Source organism: Leuciscus leuciscus, assembly GCF_965113295.1.
Source record: "Leuciscus leuciscus genome assembly, chromosome: 17".
In the NCBI taxonomy this organism is placed as follows: Eukaryota; Metazoa; Chordata; class Actinopteri; order Cypriniformes; family Leuciscidae; genus Leuciscus; species Leuciscus leuciscus.
Genome location: NC_138741.1, coordinates 12562137 through 12584652, shown reverse-complemented (window position 1 = coordinate 12584652; position 22516 = coordinate 12562137). Strand labels below are relative to the sequence as shown.

Here is a 22516-nt window from a genome sequence, read left to right as displayed (position 1 = left end):
AGAATCTGAAGTGTGCATTCGATAGACACTGTACTATCCCATGAGGCCATGGGAGAGGATTTATGAATGACAGTGAAGCAATGTAACTGACGCTGGTAGGTCACATGATAAAGACAACATGGTGAGTGTAGTACGTCCAGATTCAGATTCATAATATAGGATACAGGTGCAGAGGCCAGCTCAATGCTGTTGTCTAAAAAACTATACCAATTGCAGTATTTGCAAAATGCAGTACAAGGTCCAAATAGAAAGTGTGTTATTGAGAATGAGATATATTACATTCATACTACACATTTATACTATATAGAACATACTTTTTTGAAGTTGCTGTTGTGAAGTAATTACTAATTCAAAATAAGTTCCTACTCAAGAGAGTATATGCGATTTTGCACGCAGCCACATGCTTAGAGCTGCGCATGTGCATTGGCTGCTCCAGCCTGAAAAATAAGCTTTTTTTAATGCTATCTGAGCATAAGAAACCACATTTATGTTACAGTTGTTGTCAGATTCCATTGGTGATTTCAAATATGAAATTTAATCGTAAACTTGGTGAACAACTTTGGAGAATTGTATATTTCCCCAATCAAATATATTGGAGCTGCACTTGTCTGACTGAAATAGCTGCCCGAGAGGCGTTTCAAAGATTGCCGCCAAGTGAAATGACTGACATGTACTTTGGTAGAATGAGACTAGCATATGTTTGATGCTCTTTGCAAAATGGAAGCATTTTTGTCTGAATATTTTTGAGGACATGTTGTACCATAAAATTATAGTAGGTGTACGATTTGAGGCTAGCTTTCAACAGACTGTCCTTACACATTATAGCAGGCATTAATCAAATGGCTGAATTATCATCGTAATCAAACACCTTGGAGTCAAAGCAGAAATATGGTTTGATACAAAGTGACAGCCTATCAGGGAGTCTCATCGCTAGAGCCCCCAGTTCATATCTCCCCTGCTGTTATAGCTGGCTGCTGATGTGTTTATTTGTGTGCGATGGTGCTTAGAGATGTTTCCCAACCCAGCTGCAATGCCCCCATGGCATCATCCCATTCCCTCTGCATGTGAATCAGTGTATTCACCCATCACAATGAGCTCTGGAACAACAGCAGCCCTTCACAGACTACATACTGTTCTCAACTGAACAGCACTGGCGAGAAGCCAGTGACATGCTTGATATCACATTACCAACACCATGTTGCTTTAATCCAACGTAAAGCCCAAAGCAGCTTTTCTGGTCCAAAATAATTCAGATGAAAGAAATTGTTTGCCCATCAATTGTTTTGAAATTAATTTAAAGTTGTTCTGAACTGGTTTTGCTTTTGGACAAAGATTTTACATTGAAATTTAAGAAGACACGACACCCAGTACCAAAATTTGTTTTACTACACCATAGCATTAATAATATAGGTTGAATAGGAAAACTTACTTAATAATTTTACATTGACTTGTTTGAGTGTTTGATTTCTAAATAAACATCTTTTGAATTTAGTGAATTTCACATTCTCAATAGCCCTATTGTGGTCATCAAAATACATTTTTATCCATGAGACAATATTTATTATCTCCTGTCTAGTATTTTCTTGTACCTTATATACTGTATAGTATAGTATAGTATAGTATAGTATAGTATAGTATAGTATAGTATAGTATAGTATAGTATAGGCCTTATTCGCAAACACCGGAAGTAGCTAACCGCGGCCATATTGTTGACATGACATTGTCCTGCCCCTAGCCGCACGCAGATTTGAGTTGAGGGGAGCAATAGCCGAATGGCTTCATCTCGTCGGTATCAAGAGAAGATAAGCTTGATTGGTGTGGACCCATATCAAATAGACCCAATAGCCTTAAGTAAAGATCCGTCCTTATTGCCAGCCGTAACTTATCCGGATATTTATCAGAGCTGCCAACTCTATGCATTCACCGTGAGACACACGCAATTGACACTTTTCACACGCTCTCATGCCACACATCCATTTTCTCACGCACATAAAAATCGCAAAGCAAAGAGGACACGGAGACCGACAGACTAGACAGAGCAGGTTACTTATGATATATAAAAAATCTCAGCTCTCAGGTTCTGTCACTTTTATTACGAAATTCAAACAATACCGTTTTGGCGCTTGTATGTGACGCGACAGATCCCTAGCGGCACGTGAAACGATCATCTCTAGCTAGTGCAATGTTGAAAGATACAGTACAACTTACCGAAATGTATATTCCTCATACATAATATCGACCAATCAATCAAACAAACAAAAGGGTCAATAAAACAGCTGGAGAACAATAATGTCCATAGCAGTTACCTCAGGAAAGCCATTTGATGACCATAATACATTTTACTATATATAGGCTATAGCACATTAGTTGGCTAGAAAAAAAGAGCTATAGAGAGTATTTTGCTAAATATGTGTACTATATTACATATTTATTATATTTTTACTTATATCATTAAATAAAGTTGTTATTATAATAAAATCTCTCTCTGTATGTTTACAGCATTAGGTGAGTGGTTTTTTTCTTGAGAAAAATGAATGCCTATCTTGTGTAGCCTACCTAATATTTATCCAAATGAGTCAATATTAAATCAAATCACAATAATTGAATTGAATTGAAATAATAAAAAAAGCGTAGCTTACCAGAAATTGTACCATGTAAACATTGTAACATGTTGTCACTAAACCTAATAAAATTCAGTTTAGTTACTAAAATGTTTTGACAATCACAATACACTTATTGTGATGCAATATTTTTTTTTACATTCCCCCAATCCCCAGCCTGGTTAAAACCAGACCATTCTCAGTAGTAACTGAGTTATGGTCTGGCACAGCTTCATTAATAACTCATTTCCAAAGGGGCGTCACCAACGGACGTCGCTCAAATGCCTCTGGGCGCAAGTGGATAGACCTAAAACCAATCAGAGCGATCGTCATCATGTAAAGCCATATGCTGCGTCCCAATTCGCCTAAGTAACACTACGCCATAAAAGTATGTACTCTTTTTGTGAAGAAAAGGTTTTTACTTTTGAATGTGTAGCAAAAAAGTAGGCACGCTTTGGGACATACTACTTCGTCATCTTTATCGGACGGATCTGTCGCGTGCGTCCTGTCACGTAAACTGCCCTGTCACTCATCTTGTCACAGTTAAAATCCTCTATTAAATCTAAATTTAATTTCCTACCGTTTCAGAGAGAAATGTAGTAGCATGTTCATCTGCCAGTGGGTCTTTCATGGAGACTGTCCTCATGTGTTTGCAATTTGAATATAATAATGCATTTAAAAGTTGAACGGACGTCGCTCAAATGCCTCTGGGCTAAAACCAATCAGAGCGATCGTCATGTAAAGCCCGCCCCAACGTTTCTGATTGGTGCCGCGATTTCGACGGATTAGAAATGGGCTTGAATGAGCTCTTTGCCAGACTACTTGCAGAGCAAATCTAAATTTGCCGGAAGTTGTCTGGGTTTTCCCAGGCTACCCAATCCCCCCTAACATGTGGTAAAATGATGGGAACAGACTTTGCTGTGGGGAGTTGGCTGAACGTTTAGCCTATATTTATCCAAGCAAGCCACAAGTCTCTCCTGCGCTGGCTCAACTCCTCTGTCTCCTTCCCTTCACATTTTCTGACAGTCGGTATCGCATAAAAACTAACTCCGGGGTTCTTATTGCTGTTGTTAGAACAGCCGTGTATTACACAACACACCATCGCGCTGTTTTAAAAAAAAAAATACAGCGATACCATGGATAATACCGACGCTGCCTCGCTTGTCAATTGACAGACTGACAGTTGCAGTGGTTTCTATGTCAACAACATGGCCGCCGCGAACATTGATGACGTAGATCGAATAAGAACTATAGTATAGTATAGTATAGTATAGTATAGTATAGTATAGTATAGTATAGTATAGTTTTGTCAATTGTTTTCGAGGATGTCAACCTATCTGTGTTCAGCATACCTAATTTGGCCAGTTTCTACCAAGTGATGAAAACTAAATTTTGTATTGGACTCCATTGATGTCAACAACAAAAGATATGGAAAGTGATATCCCAATATAGGATTACATGGATTATATAAGATTATATTATATATTATTATGACCGCCGCTAGCGTAGCTAGCGAAAGCGGTCATATAGGGATTGTCAAATTTTTTTTTTTTTTTTTTTTTGTCACCTTACTGAATTTTTCGTCAACAATACCAGGGACACCGAAGCACCGGGGAACATGAAATTTGGTGGGCATGTAGCCCCACTAGACTTCTAAGGAAAAATTTCGTTTGGTCCCCGGGGGCCACTCCCCCCCCCGCGCTGGGCCCCCCCAAACCCCCAAAAATGCAGTTTTTCCTAAATAACTACCTGAACCGTGGCACCGAGGATGAAGAAATTTTTATGGTATGTTGGTCTACTAGACTTTTACGGAAAAATTTCGTTTGGTCCCCGGGGGCCACTTCCCCCCCCGCGCTGGGGCCCCCTTAAATTTTTCGTCAACGATACCAGGGACACCGAAACACCGGGGAACATGAAATTTGGTGGGCATGTAGCCCCACTAGACTTCTACGGAAAAATTTCGTTTGGTCCCCGGGGGCCACCCCCCCCCCCCCCCCCGCGCTGGGCACCCCCAAACCCAAAAAAATGCAGTTCTTCCTAAATAACTACCTGAACCGTGGCACCGAGGATGAAGACATTTTTATGGTATGTTGCTCTTAAGGGCCCACATCAACCTAGCCCATAATCACTCATTTGTGATTTGCGCCCCTCCCATAAAAAATGAAAATGCAATATTATTCTGCTTTAATCGCCCCTATCTTCAGTGGAGATGTTCAGAACTGCACCATATTTCATGTGTATGATTAACTTGACAACCTCTGGGGGTATCCTCTGCTAAGTTTTGTAGAATTTCATCCAATGGGGGGGGGTATAAAATAAATAAATTTATGTGCACATTTAGTGACTGTACACTCATCGGCCTGTAGATGGTGCTGTTGAGCGAAGGGTTGCTGGTTTAGGATGATACTGTCACACACACACATGCAGGAATACAAACAAACGCAAGCATGCACACACACTGACATCCACACGCACAGACACACACCCATACACACACATACAAATCCACATGCACAGACACACACACACAAACACACACGCGCACACATACATACACGCACAGACACACACACACACACACACACACACACAGACACACACATACACAAACACACACACATACACACACACACACACACACACACACACACACACACACACACACACACACACACAGACATGCACATACTATTACTTTTTTTAGGTATATACATAAACACGCAATACAGCCAAATTACTCCACGTCATTTATTTTTGTGGAAAGCCAGTGCAGGCCTGAGCGGCGGTCATATTTTGTACCGCGATGCGGTACATCTAGTTATTTGCATTAGGCTGTATTTTCCCCTGCTGTCCAGAATCATAACAGACTTGCGACCTATTTTATGGACACAACCCCTTATTTGAGAGCCACTACATACAGTTTAATACATGAAAGGGACCATGATCAATGTTAATCAGTGCAGAAACTAACTACTAAAATTACATAGAGAATATCCCAAGTTTAACCCAGAAGTACAAAAACAGTTAATGTTTTTAATTTGCAACACACCAAATCATCGCAGATGGTCTGCAATGGCTTGGCAGTCTCACTTTGCAAGCGATATCCCCCACAGATGCACCCTCTTGAGCCTTTCCCTATTTTCCATATGAATGCTCAGGTCAGGGCAAAAGCCGTGACTGTTCAGCCCCCTCTGATGATAGCAATCATCAACGTGGAGAGGCACATTCAATACTGCCCAGCTACTCTTCAGAGACAGATCAGCTGTTAATACAATTCCCCTCACTGTTCAACACGGATAAAGCAGAACCAACAGAAAACAAAAGCAATGAATGCATAATTTTCTTTTTCACTGGAAATGTTTTATGGTTCTCTTCCTTTTTCACCCACTGGGTGTTTTGGTTGTCGAGCTAAAGCACAAGAGAATAAGATAATGAGTTTTGCTTCAGGTCCCGGATGATGAAATTAAATTGGTTTGCTTACGTGTTTGTTTAAAGTGCATGATCTTAATGTCCACAATCAGCTCATGTTTAGGGTAATACATAGTTATATTCTATTTAAGGGAACATAGGTAAATCCACATTGGATGCAGTCCCCTATTTTAGCATCCCAAACAGTGGAGAAAGCTAGTATTTATGGATTTGGATTTAGTTTTCGCCATTACAATGTCTAAAACATCAAGTTTTATTAGTTGACCTGTGAGTTCATCTTGAAATGTTTGTATACAATCACAAATATCTAGGCCTGGTTTCACTATAGAGCTTAGATTAAGCGAGGATTAGGTATTAGTTCAATTAGGACATTTAAGTAGCTTTAATAAACGTGCCCTGAAAAAACAAACAAAAAAACATCACTGGTGCATCTTGAGACAAAACAATGGCAGTGACATATTTTAAGATATGTCACTTTCAGTTAAAACAGCTCAAACATGCATTTTAGTCCGGTTCTAAGCATACAGTACAATTGTTCTGTGAAACCGGGGGATAGAGGTATAATTTACAGGTCACTTGATAAAACCATGTGCTAAATTATTATTATTATTATTATTAAATCTATGTAGGCTATTAGGCTACATGTGTAAATGTAGGCTATGTGTAGGCCTATGTGTATTGATGTGTGTAATGTTGTTTGATAGGCTACTTAACACAAAAATTAACATTTATTAACACAAGTCAATTAACATAAAGTCAATTCTAATAATTCATTAGAATTTTTTAATGCCTGCTTTTGGGCAGCAGTTATTGGTCGATACAGTTAACTTTAATGTGTAGCCTACATATATGCTGTATAGACCGTAACAGAGTTGAACAGGAATGTCTACTGTTTTGCTGTAAATAATTAAATCATGTCATTTGATATTTAACAGGGCTGTTGATGATGAAAAGCAGCTAGTGTGAATAAGAAAAACACAGCAATTGTAAAAGCTTTTCATTTGAAATGACTCACTAAGTATAACTACAGCAATAAGTAATATAGGTAGGCTGAAATACTTGGAAACTGAGTGGCGTGGTCGCTAGATAATAGTGCCAGTTCATGAATAATTCAATTAAAGGTGAACAGATGGGAGTTGGTTGGGCTGGCAAACGGCGCGTGCTCGTTTCGTTTTGTGTTGTCATCATTCTGCAGCTGAGACTGCGTTTTAAGTCTGTCTCGCTATTTGAATAATATGGCATCTGTGCACCGAACTTTAGGCGAACTTGTGTTTGTTTAAACTGCTTAATACGTTTATCTAAAAACTTTGGCTGACGTATTTATGTTTTCCACAGCCTGACATGTAAGAGACATGCGTTCGAACTTGCGGCTCAGGAGGTGCTCTTATCAGTCGACACCAAACATTCTTGAGGTAAGAGAGACTTTAGCAGCAAATGACAGTTTGGACAAATTACATTATGGTGTCGGTCACTTCGGAGCTTTTTTTTTTAGCATTTTTGTTAATGAAACCTAATTTTAAGTGGCTGTACATTTCATCATAAGGGTCATGTTAAAGTTTCAAAAAGTCTTAAAATGACTTTTGAACATTGAGTGAAACATTATAACAACTGGCTGACACAAAATGGCCATCATATTTTTTGCATAACAATTCATAGTTGCCTAGACCAATACACACACACACACATATATATATATATATATATATATATATATATATATATATATATATATATAAAGTTTATGGTCTAGGCAACTATGAATTGTCCAAAACATATGATGGACATTTTGTGTGTGTGTGTGTGTGTGTGTGTGTGTGTGTGTGTGTGTGTGTGTGTGGCCTATATAATGTTCTGAAGAACACATTCAACTCATCTATACTAATTAATTTAAAACAAACATATTTGTACATGTTAGACCTGCGTTTACTGTAAGCTGCAAATAAAAAATAACATTTTCATCTTTTTCTAGTTCAAGTCCCGTCCTTTTTGCTCAAGTTACATGCATTATATTCAGACATCAAATCCAGAAGACTGTGTTGAATCCAAGATTATGATATCAAAATAATTTAACTGTGTTAAGCAGTGTGCAAAACAATAAAATAGTCTTTCTTTTAAAGCAGCCTGTTTAAATAAAAAAAGTTCTTTATTAAATAAAATTTTGTGCAATGTCATGTCACTTTGTCCTTCATTAGTGCATGTATAAATTACAGTTTTTCAGCATATATTTTTGTAATGTTGACAATGTTCACTTTATTGATTATTATCAAAATTCACAATCAGTGGTAAACAACAGGGATTTGTGCTCAGCTTTTGAAGTAACTTTGCATGGTAGTGTAACTGAAAACAACCATTTAAATCATCAAATCCATCAGAAATAAAAAATGAATAATAATGTCTTAAATACAGCTGTCTTCACCAGATACTTATTTCCTGGCAGAAAAAAACAAACATACTTTTCCTCGTTTATCTGTCATTTTTAAACATATAATTTTTAATTATCATTATAATGTGTTTATCAATTGTTGTAAATATACAGAAGTGTGTGCAATATAGTTTCCTATGATATTTGTACTGCCTTTTACTGATTTCATCATAAAACAGCATGGATATATAACTTGTGTCCATCTTTTAGCCTCAGGGTGAAATTTACATTTATAGAGGGGATAATAAAAAACTACAAATATCACGATGCATTTGTAGCACATTTAGAGGTGGATTGTAGCCCGAGGACACTTTGTACATTATGTGAGAATGTTACTGCTTTGATTTAAAGGAATGTTCCAGGTTAAATACAAGTCAAACTCCATTGACCACATCTCCGACATGTTTTTGATTACTATATAAAATAATTCCACTTTATACCATATTTGTACAGTGATTTGATTATCTCATAGGCTTCCATTGTAACTGTAAGTACATTTTCTATGCAAAATATACTTTTTCAAGCTGTTAAATATCTCATCTGATAGATATTGGACTTGTTTAAAACTTGCTTGCATATGCAAACCAATATATGAGCAAATTCTATTATTGAATAATTTCTTGTCAACAAACCAGTTCATCCATCTAAAATTCAAAATGATTTTTTGAGAGTCTTCATCCAGTATGTTCACAGAAAAGTAATGGAAATCAACCGTGGATAGATCTAATATGTATTTAACCCAGAATATTCCTTTAATAATTTGCAAAAGGTACTAAAGGTCTTATACTTCACAGAGAGTGGATAATGAGTATTCCTGGCACCTTCACCAAAATGCCATGACACCATGCAGAAGTCTGAGGAGTAGATGGGAGGACCCAGTGAGAGGAAGACGAACACCCCCATTTTTACCTGGCTTCACATCATTTGATGAATCATGGAGATCAGAACACACACTTAGTCCTTTTTTATTCCTGGGCCGGACACGCAGTGTCCCTGAAGCTCTCCATTGCTTCAGTAGACCCACTTTACGACCAAGCTTCTCCTCCATCACCATCACCACCCGGAGTTTGTCTCCAAAAAGGGATTGTATGCCTTATCAAAGCTCAGCATTTAGTCCTCTAAACATTCCTGACACAGTGCCCTCTTCCATGGCCCGAAGTGAAAATAAAACCCTAAACGCCATTGCTGGCGTTCCGAGGTCTCCTAGACATAAAGCAGTTGTGGTGACGGTGGACGAGTGCAGAGAACATCATTGCGATAGCGAGACCCCCAGCAACCCCCAAGCTCCGCCTGTCCACAGGCACAGCTACACCATGGAAGATGAGCAAACAGACTCTTCACCCCCTTTAAAACGTCACATCTTCCGCTCCTGCGTCCATCTTGAGCTCCTACCATCCAAGCTGTCCAGATCTACTCTGTACTTGGACAAATCCCTCTTAATCCCTCTTAGACAGACTTTGTATAGATCCACTCTGTCCCTTTCCCTTGGAAAACCATCTTTTACTCAGACCCCTGAGAAACCCAGGACGACGATTCAACCTAAAATGCCCTTCAGTGACTGGGACATGGCGAACGTTGGCGTTGATGGAAAAGAAAGGCATTCCCAGCACCTGAAGGATGGTTCAAGCATCAATGGCAGTCCCTTTAAGAATAATGCTGGCTCCGGCTCCGACACACTGTGTTCCACTTTAACATCATTGCCATTCAGAACAAGGTGCCACTCATCTTCTGCTGCCTTCAGACTGAATGGAAAGGCTAATGATGTCTTAGGGCCTCCGCAGTACAATCTAAGAGCCAGACAGGCATTCAGCAAGCCATCAGGTACTACCTATATCACCTCCCTGCTCCACATAACCATGCAAATGTATCCATCCTCTCCCTCTTTCTCTCTTTTTGTTGCTCTCATTTATTCTACCATTGCTGCAACATACCTTTCGGATGGACCATGTGATATCTTTGCCAGTGTGTTTACATTTCTACATATCCTACTCAGGTTGCAGACCTTCTGATTGGTGGATCATGCATTGTTAATGAGACGGTCTTCCCAAAAGCTCCTTGGGAATGGGAATGCATTGTCAGAAATACTATAAATGGATTTCTGAAAATAAAAGAATGCACCTGAAACATTTCAATCCAGATGAACATTGCATTGGCACGCCAGCTCAAGTGGGTCACTCAGACGTCAGATAAAAAGGCCCACTGGCACAAATTGGCAGAATAGGTTTAATCTGGCATTGCTTGATATAGTGTGCATGGCTGGATGTCCAAAGATGGACTGAAATGTCTTAGTAGGAAGTTCGCTGTGAGGCAGGATTTTTAACAGAACTCTTGATCTTGGAGATTATTTTCAGGTAAAGGCAAGTAGTGTATTGTAGCATATAAGGATTTTATACTGGTATTTTGCAGTTTTTTACCTTGCAGGATAACTAGTAGATGCATAGTCAGGACACTGATTTTTTACAAGGTAATAGAAAGCGAGTGAGTGGGAGCTATTGAAAAGAAAATAGGGTGAGTTTCAATCTTCTTATGTGAGATGATGCATCATTGACTCCACATTACCTTGCGTCTAAAGTCTATTGGTTTCTCTGGCCTCTATTCTGGCTCTATACGGCTAAACACATTTCCTTGTGCTGAGTCAAAGGATAACATCCTCTCTGCAGCACCCTGATTTTTTGCCTGTAGTCTGTGAGGCATGTGACGGCACGACTGCATGACTGGGCTCTGATGAACTAACACCAGGTACCAAAGTAGGGAGGGCTCAAAAGGACACTTATCCACAAGTCTTAGTTTATTTATGTGCCAATCCTTCAATGTCCTTTTGCAACCCTCTGCAACTGTCATTTAAATCAGCCTGTCTCTCTCTTACTGAGCTTGACATGCTTTAGTGAATAGGATTTTAACTTTTATTTCAGAGCCAGTTTTGAATAAAATGGTGGACTCCCCTGTGATTTTCAAGAGCTCGAATGTGCTCAGTGTCAAACACCTTGAAAATGCAACATCTTACTCTGAATTAGAGGATCAAGAGACACGATCTTCCAAAAGAACTGGTTTGACATTTATACAACTTAATTTTTTCATGAATATTACTGGAATTTATGAATCTGCGTGTACAGCTTGGGGAAATCTGTTGCCCTCATACGAAATTCCAGATTGTGTGGATTCCAAATTAAAATGACTGGATTTCACCTGTGAAAATTTGCCGAACAACAACAAATATGACTACACCTTTACTATACACCATTTTACACTTTATTGCCACACCACACTGGCATTGCTGTGTGGTTGCTTAGGTGTTATGAGTGGTTTTTAGCACACTGGTGGTTGCTAGAAGGTTCTGGGTCATTTCTAGGGTGTTGACCTCCTCCAATATTCAGTTTCTAAGTCTTTAGAAAAAGTCTTTGAAAAAGAAATGGCACACCTGTCCTTATTAAGCCTGCATGAATTTAGGTAACATTCATGTCCGTAGCATAATCTTGCTATGCATATGAACAAACCCTGAAACTTAAGTCTGAGCAATAGTAATGGTAATTCTTGCTTGTACAACTATTAAAGGACAAGTTCGGTATTTTACACTTAAAGCCCTGTTTACAGACCGTATCTGATGAAATAGAACGGTTAAGATTAAAATTTGGACACATGCTCCTGTCCCGAGAATTTAAGGTTTATTTCGCCCCCACAATGGTTGTCTATATGCACTGGAAGATTCCGTCCTAAAAACACATTAAACTTTCGTTTACAAAGACGTGAAACTCACCGAGTGGTCAGGGGTGTTCACTGATATGTTCCCTCAAAAATCGCTGAAAAAGATGCATTCCAACAGGTTTTATCGTAGTTTTTGTCCAACTCCATTGACTTAATAGGACGTGCTGTGAGACCGCAGCACCTTTACAGTATTACTCCGCCGCTTCTTCTTCTGCTTCTTCTGTGTATTCAATGAAATGCCCGTGGTTTGCTTGCAATTGGCAAAGGTGCATTATCGCCACCAACTGGGCTGGAGTGTCTATTATTCAAGCTCTCAACGGAAGAATCACGGGTGTGACGCGTTTGGCAAAGTAGGTCCACAAAAGCGAAATAAACCTAAAATTCTCGGGACAGGAGCATGTGTCCAAATTTTAATCTTAACCGTTCTATTTCATCAGATACGATCTGTAAACAGGGCTTTAAGTGTAAAATACCGAACTTGTCCTTTAAAATCTCGATCCCGATGGACAAAATCATGTCCTGCCACATTACTTCCCACTTAATATTTAATTTCTCTTGTAAATGTGTCACATTACAGAAGTTGATAGTGCAATGCTTTTTCACATTTGTTTTTAAATACTAAAAAGTATGCAAACCCTATTGTGGACTGTTGCATGTCTTGCACTGCTTCTATGTATCAGTACTTTTATGTATTACAATGCATAAGTGCATCTTATCCAGGTAAAAGTGTTATAGCGAGTGTTTGTAAGGCTGTGTGCTAAGGCACTAAGCTAACATCATTATTTATCTGTCCAGGAGTCCCTCAGGTGTATGAAAGGGCCCCTCGTGAGGTCAGAACAGTTTTCCACACTGCTCAGAAAGTCAGGAGACTTATTGAGTGCCCGGTCTCTCCTCATCTGACTAATTGCACCTGTGGGTCCAGGACTGACCAGCAGGCCACTAAACCGCAGTTGCTTAGCTTGAGGGTATGGTTTTACTGAGGGAATCTGGCTTCCGTAGGATTTGTTCAGACAGGCAGTGGTATTAACAGTGTTTTTAAATGTATTAGTGTTTTATAGATTAACTTGTGAGTGTCAGATTACATCAAAGGGCAATCTAAATGTAAAAATAGGAAACATTTGTACACTTAAATATCCAATATCAACCAAAATACATCCGATATTGAAAAATTAAAAAAGTCTAGCTAGATTGTACATGCCTATTGAAAATCAAATTGGATTTGTGTGTGAACAAAGCCTCAAGTTTACTTCCTTCCTGAACACCCAATTGTGGCAAATCATGTATATACACTCCAGCATTGCACTGTGGCATAAACTTTGTGTTCATTTCTAAATGTGTGTAGGAGGCTCTTGAGCTGTTTCGGCCAGATTTCATCTCTCGCTCTCAGAATCGGGTGCGGCGATTGGAACTGAGGGCCAGGGAGAGGCGGAGCTTACAAACAGCAGAATTTATCATGGGCGTGGAGACGGCTAACCGTAGGCGGAACTGCACCAAACCACACCCACTTTGTGGTAAGATACTCTGTTTTCATTAGGATCCTATGCACAGATGAAGGAGCTGTAGTGCAGATCAGGTGCTGCAGCAATGCAGTCTCGGAATCACTTCTATAACCATTCAATCAGGTGTCCACAGAAGCATTGAACAATTACTTACTAACAGTGCATATCAGTGTGGTAAATGCCTGCAAAATGTGCCAACAGTGGGTATAAGGGTAATCATCTTATTTTTAGGGCATGTGCACTGCGGCAAGGCACATTATTGATGCCGTAACAGGAAGACATGCTTCAGTGCTGCACTGAAACTTTTGGTGCATTAAAAATTCAGTAATATCAGAACAAACTTGGACGGACAGACTTATATAAAGCAAACCAACAGAATTAAGATCTCAAAGGCCTCTACATGTATCATTGTGGCCCTATTTAGGATGAACAATGAATCTTAAAAAGTACATGAAATATCCTGCAGCTTCCTGATGCCCCCTATTGGCTTCAATATGATTCTACAAGTTACTGTAAAAATGTTCTTATTCAATAGCTACTGTATATGCAACTGCAATAATTGTTCAGTAAGCTCATAAATGCATCCATTAGAAAATGTTCTGCGAAGCTACATCGGTCAGAAAAGTCACAGACTGACTATGACGGTCTTTAGAAAACTGCAACTGAAGAATAAATTGTAACAATTAAATATTAAGCTTTGTAACAAACTTTTCATTTCACTTTTATCCTTTATAATCCTGCTGAATGTGTTTTGTAGATAACCTTTTCAAACCCAGGGACAGAGCCATCTCAGGCAAGGAGATGCAATGGAGATCCAGACGGTGAGATTTCGCATACACTCTCTCACAATATCACAGCACCAGTGCTTATCAGTGCAACAACACAATATGACCCCTTTCTGATAAGGATAATGTTTGCTTATCTCTCTGCTGGAGTAAAAGCCACCAGATCAGATGAAATATAGTGGATTAAAGCATATATTGACATACGTACATCAAGGTATTTCTTTGTGTGTTCCTGTTTGTGTTTAGGTGAAGATGGATCAATTCCTTCTTCCACACAAGTCACTGTTTTCATGTCATTATATGTCCATCATCCTCAGTCTGTGCTTGCAGGATTTACAACAAACTCCCCGAGGTGGCCAAAAAGAAGGAGGAGGAGAGGAAGAGACTGGTGTCTGAAACCAACAGACTGAGGGCAGAGGTCTTCAAAAAGGTTAAGCTTTATCTCACACAAAAACTACTCTGTATTTTAAGGCTTATAGATTTTACGAGATAAAACCTTAATCATAAAAAAAATATGTTAATCTTCTGTTAATCTAAGAGCCAACAATATTCACAATATACAATGCTAAGTGTAATATAAATGCTAGATTAGTATACAAGCTAAGAGAAATGCAGAAAATACGTTTATTTGTTATACTGAAACGGCTATTTAGTTTTACTACAAAAACTCTACAACCATTTCAGTCCCAAAGCACATCATATTTTGCTTTTTTTTTTTTTTTTTTCATAAAAGTGAATTAGATGTATCCTGATGTTTACTGAGAACATGTTGGGTCACACATTGTGAACTGACATTTATATAGCAAAATGAAACCTTATACAGACACGCTTCTGAGCTGAATCGAAGCAGAATAGTAAAATATGATAGGGCCTTTTTTTAGCACCCAGATATGTAGTTACCTTAGAAGAATATAATTAAAATCAGAATTCAATTAAAGCGTGCCTGATTTAATAGCCAAAATTAAATTAGACTCGTTTTAACTGAAACTGTATAGCGCTGTTCAGTTTGTAGTCCTACAACCTTGAAGAGAATTAGCTTCTTTTTTTTTTCAGCAATGGGTTCCCTGAGTTTTTAAAATAAAGTTCTGAATAAAATAAGTATAGAAGTATAATAAAAGAAAAAATGTTGAGACCTTTGCATGCTTCAGATTTCTCTCCAGGACAGTTCTCAGCCTCAGCTCCCGGTTGAGACCCATTGATCTAGGATGTGAGTTTATGTTATGTGCTTGACAAAACAAGCAACTTTCCAATTTGCTAGTAACATTTTTAAAGAACACCACGAGGTATGACCATGTAATTTATGTTGTAGACCAAGTGTCTTCAAATAGTGTTAACCATAGACTTGAAAACCACTATTCTAAATGCCTCTTGCTCTTGGAAATTCTAGAGGGCACACAAAGTGAATTAGCCGTCCGGACTGGCCTACAAATTGAAGTCATGACAGAATAGCTGTGTTGCTTTGTGCTGATGCTGCAACAGTGAACACTCTAAAGTGATCCTCCAGACTGACCTTTAATGACCCCCACAAGGACAAACACACCTGAGGCTTTTGTCTCTTAATGCGTTCTATCACAACTGTCAGCCCAAATGTACCAGCTGAGATGAAACTTGTGTTACTCTGTGAAAACCTTCCTTCCGGTTAGAAACAGCTGGTGCTGTGGGGTGCCAGACTGTCTGAACTCAACTTGCTAAACTTTTACCTCTGCTCTGAGGTGTCAAGTGATATATAGAGACTCATGAGATGAATTCATGCTGAGAGTCTCAACAGTGCTTCACAGCAGCTTGGAAATGATCATATGTGACATAACTGTTACATTAATCTTGTCAGGCCATTGTGAAATTTTAAAGGGATAGTTTACCCAAACAATGAAAACTGTTATACATTTTTTTCCCTGATTTAGTTCCATATTGAATTTCTTTAGTGGAACAAAAAAATGAGGTATTTTGAAAACCATGTTGATTACTTTTTCCCCCCATGTAATTACAATTAATTATGACTGAAGCTCTTTCATTTAAAAAAAAAAAAGAAAAAGGAAAAACACTATAAAAGTATTCTGATAGTAGTTCATATGACTTGCAGTATATTTCAACTCTTATGAAGTCACACAATAAATTTAAGCTGTTATTCACTGATAATCCTGACATCTGTCCTAGTTCGCCTTGATAGAAGAAACAATGTTTTGTTTTGTGAATTAAAAGTTCTTTTGAGCCAGATCTCTTCAATGAATCTATTGATCTGTTTCACGAAACTATGATTTATTAATTAATAGTTAAACTATTAATGATTCACTTATTGCACTATTTGATGTAATAGCTCAGATAAAGAGACTATTATCAGTGAATAATGACACAAGTTTCTTATCCAAAGCTATCGTATGACTTTACAACACTTAAATATTGCACACACGTCATTTGAACCACTTTTACATGTTACTTACTGACATGTTACTTATTGACTTATTTACATTATACTTATTGAAGATTAAAAGTTCCAGTCCCCATTCATTATAATAGCATAGAAACGATCGACTAGTACATTCTGCAAAATGTCTTGTGTATCACAGATTAAAAGAAAGCCGTACAGGTTTGAAAAAACAGGAGGGTTTGGAAATAAAGGCATAATCTTTTCAGCAAGTTGTTCCTTTACTAAGTGAACATATCAATTGTACTTGCCCTGTCTTCCAGCAGAGGTCAGTATAGTTCTTCAAATGAATCCTTTACTTTTTGATATCGAGATTAATTCCACTCAAGGGTGATTTATTCATGCATTCCTTTTGTTCTTTTCGGTGACAGACATGGCCCTGATACTTGTGGGACGCTTGTGACACAAAGGAGGGTTGTGTCAACAATAATTTCCTTGTTTTTGATGTTTAGAGTGTTGAATTCCACAACAGGACAGCTTTTATTGGAATTTTAGATCTCTTTGTTGACAGGCTGATCCCTGGATACCTAAAACGTGAGCTTTTGTAAAGGAGAAATCTCTTGTCGGGGTGTGTTGTTTTAATGGGTGTCAGGTCCTGTGAGGCTGATACTTTGTCATGAAGTGTCTTGCTCACTGTCTCCCATGAAGCCCCTCTGTCTCTCAGGCTGGCACCTCCTGTGCGACAGTGATGGATTCCTGATAAGTCAGGATGAAGATAGTGAAGCTGGTGCAGGGAGAGATAGATAGATAGATAGATAGATAGAGAGAGAGAGAGAGAGAGAGAGAGAGAGAGAGAGAGAGAGAGAGAGAGAGAGAGAGAGAGAGAGAGAGAGAGAGAGAGAAGATGTCAAAAGAGTTCACATAGGCATTGTTTTGTCGCTCATAACTTTCTATGGCTCTTATGTGTGATCTGTGATAATAATTAAGGACTTTGAAAATTCCACTAATTGATCATTACAATAATACTCACAATACATGCATTTACAGGCACTTTGAAGGTTTGATTTCAATTGAGAAAAAGCATTCATCTGTCTTTTAGTCTGACGCTTTAGTCTGACTGAAATCGTACCAGTCCGGGTTTTTACTGTTTTTTTGCTTCTTCCATCATGTGTAAATGTTAATCCAACTACAATTGGTCTCAAAGATGTGTGTTTAATCCTTTAAATATTTGATTGGTTAATACTTATTCTACAAGGATGTATTACAAGTGACAGTAACAACTTTTATATTGTTGCAAAGCATTTCTATTTTAAATAAATGATGTTCTTTTGAACTTCCTTTTAATGAATCCTGAATAGATTTATTGCAGTTTCCACAAAAATCTTAAGCAGCACAACTGTTTTCAACCTTGATAATAATAAGAAATGTTGCTTGATCACCAAATCAGCATATTAGAACGATTTCTGAAGGATCATGTGACACTAAAGACTGGAGTAATGACTGCAAAAATGTATCTTTGTTTCAAAGCCATAAAAAAAACACAAACCTTTGAACAGAAGTGTATATTTGGACAGAGGAAGACTATACCTTGACTACACAAGGCATAGTTTTTGCTCAATTAGTCTCAGCATCTTTGTTTTAAAGTATTTTTACTTTTTTATTACCGTTATAACGTCAGGTAATACCTCCTAAATGTTTCATATTTTCAAACATAATGTTGTTGTATTAAATTGGAATTTTTAAAGGGATAGTTTACCCTCAAATGTAAATTTTGTGATTACTTATTCACCCTCAAGTTATTCCAAACCTGTATGAGTTCCTTTTTTTCTGTCGAACACAAAAGATATTTTGAAGAATGTTGGTAACCAGACAGTTGACAGCACCCATTGACTTCCATAGTATTTTTTTCCCCTACTATGTAAGTCAATGGGATCCGTCAACTGTCTGGTTACCGACATTCATCAAAATATCTTCTTTTGTGTTCAACAGAAAAAAGAAAAAGAAAAACTCATACAAGTTAGGAGCAACTTGAGGGTGAAAATGTAATGTCAAAATTTTCATTTTTGGGTGAACTATCCCTTTAAGTTGACCTCCAACTCTTAAATGGTTCCTTTAAGTTGGTAAAAAATAAATAAAATAAAAAACAGCAGTTCATGACAAAAGTTTGTTTCCCGAACAAAACATATTCAACTTTTTCTAATCTACACTGGAATGTGTTGGTTATTCTGTAGCAGTTGACGGAGCGCAGCATCAAAGATAGCCAAGGACAAGGAAATCAGGCAGAAAATAAAATGAATACCTCCAAGGAGAGAAAAGTCATGATAGCATGATGTGGTTTGAGCACAGATTGCAGGTTATCATTGCTCCCGGTGGAGATGGCCACCCAGGGGGACAGGTTGGGAGAATTCTGGGTAATCTGTAGATTACACAGTCCCTTCCCCTTCATTTCTTCGCCACTTGGCCTGAGCGTGCAGGTGCTCTGGCGAGGAGGATGCTTGGCTAGTTGTAGTTTAGTTAAAAGTTTCCTCTCCTTTTTTCCACAGAAACTTTTGGATCAGATTCTTCAAAGACACAGTGACTGATGGAAGTGCCTGTTCACAAAATTCATATCCCCGCGCTCTCCTTGCCTGAGGCAAAGAACTGAAGACAAGCAAGACCTTTGCAGCTCCCTCCTGAGAGCAGAGAGCAGAGAGCTTGGCTTTCTGATGCATTGTTCCAAATATAAAACACCTTTTACCTGGGGTGAATCCACATTATATATGGACGCACGTCCATGGACTGCTGTGTCCTTGCTGTCTGATAAGTATTTTAAAAGAGAACATGTTTGATAATACAGTATAAGATTGCTTATAAGACTCTAGACCTCATTAGAGGCACGTCCTGATGTTTCTGAGTTAGACGCATTTCATGGGTCAGTATATTTTGTTGATCCTGGAATAATATTCCTGTAAAAAAAATTTGTCCTGACCATATCTCCAGCTCTAAACCTAACCCTACCTATAAGTTATCCATAAAATTAGAGGGAAATGATAAGTGAATAACACTGATGTAGAAGCACCAAAGCCTGGTTGTAAGTCTAAACTTGACATAAACTGTAAACTTGTCCCTCAAATCTGATTGGTTGAATGGAATGTTGTACATGGCGAAATCAGTGTTGGAGTCTGTTTTCTGTAAAAAAAAAAAAAGTGTTCTGTCATATAAACTCTTCAGAATAAAGTGTGTTGAACCAATTAAAATGTTGTTTTAAATTATAATTGCCCCAGTTTTTTTTTTTTTTTTTTTTTTGGTCCAAATAAAATAGCACAATGCCACAAAATGTTAATTAGGCCACCAAAAGTAATTTGCCTTTACAGATACTGAATGCCCTAAATAATTTTTTTATGTATTATTTGTTAAAGGGGTGGTTGAATATGATTTCACTTTTCTAACTTTAGTTAGTGTGTAATGTTGCTGTTTGAGCATAAACAACATCTGCAAAGTTATAACGTTCAAAGCAATGGGAGATATTTTCTTTTAAAGAAATTCCTTTTTAAAGGGGTGGTATAATGCCCTTTTCACAAGATGTAAAATATATCTATGATGTCCCCAGAGTGTGTGTGTGAAGTTTTAGCGCAAAATACCCCACAGATATTTTTATATAGCAAGTTAAACTTGTCACTTTTTGAGGGTTAATTTGCAAAAACGCACCGTTTTGTGCCTGGCCCTTTAAATGCAAATGAGCTGCTGCAGAGGGCGGGGTTTCAAGAGCTCCTGTCTGTTAGCAGCTGCTGTTACCTCATGCAGACACACTAAAATGACAGAAACTGTTCTGCCTTTAATGTTAAACGGAGTCAGATAAGGATGGAGAGACTCAAGAAGAAGTGACAACACGTAGAATGCAACAGGACGTCTCTGAATGGTTAGTTGATGAATTTATGTTGCTGATGTAGAGTTAACTATCTTCAATTAGGATATTCTGTCATGATAAATCTATAAATTGCTCATATATGAACTGTTGTGAGATGCACACAAAGTGACTTTCTATTGCATGTGAAAAGATGGATGCTAAAGTTTGAGCTGACTCACAAATGTACTCTTATACAACAACTTTTCCTCTTCTCAACATGGACTGCGTGTTCCCGGGGGCGGGATTTATGTAAATTCTAGGGTTAGTGATGTCACTAACCCGAGAGGAATGTCGTGTAGTCCCAACCAGCCGTTTGTTGTAGTCCTTTTCTTTAAAAGCAAATATCTCCCTTTGCTTTGAACTTTGAGCGTTGTAACTTTGCAGATGTTGTTTATGCTCAAACAGCAACATTACACACTAACTAAAGTTAGAAAAGTGAAATCACACTCAACCACCCCTTTAAGAACTACAACAAACAGCTGGTAGTAACTACATGACATTCTTCCCGGGTTAGTGACATCACTAACCCTAAAATGTACATAAACCCCGCCCCCTGAACACGATTTATAGATTATCAAGACAGAATATGCTAATCAATGACTAGAAGATAACTACACATAAGCTACATAAATTCATCAACTCACCATTCAGAAATGTTGTCTACATGTTGTCACTTCTTCTTTAGTCTCTCCATCTTTCTGACTTCGGTTTGAACATAAAAGGCTAAACGTTTTTGAAATTTTCAGTGCATGTCTGTGTGAGTTAAAAGGACATAAGCTGTTGTAGCTCCGCCCCCTGTGCCAGGAGTAGCAGCTCATTTGCATTTAAAGGGACAGACATAAAAACTGTGCGTTTTTGCTCACCCTCAAAAAGTGACAATTTTAACATGCTATAAAAATATCGGTGGGGTATTTTGAGTTAAAAAAGACTTATTTTACATCTTGTGAAAAGGGCATTATACCACCCCATTAAAATCACCATACCCTATTCAAAATGATCTGAATATTTTTCTCCAGTGGAAATTGATTGACCTGACCTGAGGATTTAAGCACAGTTAATAGAAATCATAATGGGATTTGCCACCCAGCTTTTCGCAAAACACATTACAAAGATTTATTACGTACAGCTTGTTCTACTTATGAAATGGTGGTTTTGTTCTTAAATAGTCTCATGGTCCTATGTATTATTTAAAAAATAAAAATAAAATAGTATTGCCAGCTTTTCTGCCCCTTTTTTTCTGATTCAGTATGCAATTATTCCCCACATTAAAATTTGGATATTATATTCTCTTTCTGTAATAGGCAATTTCAGTGAGTGAAGTAAAGCTACTTGTTAATATGGTGTTGGATATGATGATAAGAAAAGGGCATATATTCCACTGACTCCTCTGCCCTGGAAGTGTCAGGGTTTCTGGTGTGGAACGTGAAATTTGGGGTAATAGAATTCAGGAGAGCACAGTGTTACGGAAGATTAGTCTGGAAACTCAGTGATCAGTTAGATGACAGATGGATGATAAAGCAGATACAAGTAACCTAAGGGTGTAAAAATCGTCTTTGCTCAGCAATGAGAATTCAGAGCTGGTTGTGGTACTTTGAAAGTCTCATGAAAGGAAGAGCAACCAAATATGCTGATTTAAAAATGTGCTGAAAAGTCCTTGAGTCTCTGAGGTCAGTATGCTACCTGCTGGAAACCTTGAAAGAGTTATTATAAAGTGCCTTTCATAATGAAAATGAAAGAGAAAATTACCCCATTAAGAAAATTGATAATTGTCTTTCTTGCATTTTCCAAACTCAGAAAATATGTGGATATGGAGCCACATAAAAAAATACAG

General features: G+C 38.0%; 1 protein-coding gene across 1 annotated transcript; it reads left to right on the top strand.

Annotated features, from left to right (window-relative positions):
* The first annotated feature begins 7215 nt into the window (after positions 1-7215).
* Positions 7216-20457, top strand: LOC309478908 (uncharacterized protein). The gene is made up of 8 exons (XM_082142702.1): positions 7216-7441; positions 9246-10272; positions 11364-11498; positions 12949-13118; positions 13496-13664; positions 14410-14473; positions 14768-14867; positions 19343-20457. The coding sequence occupies exons 1-8, from the start codon at positions 7382-7384 to the stop codon at positions 19379-19381; spliced, it is 1764 nt and encodes a 587-aa protein (XP_081998828.1). The 5' UTR covers positions 7216-7381; the 3' UTR covers positions 19382-20457.
* Positions 20458-22516: the final 2059 nt, after the last annotated feature.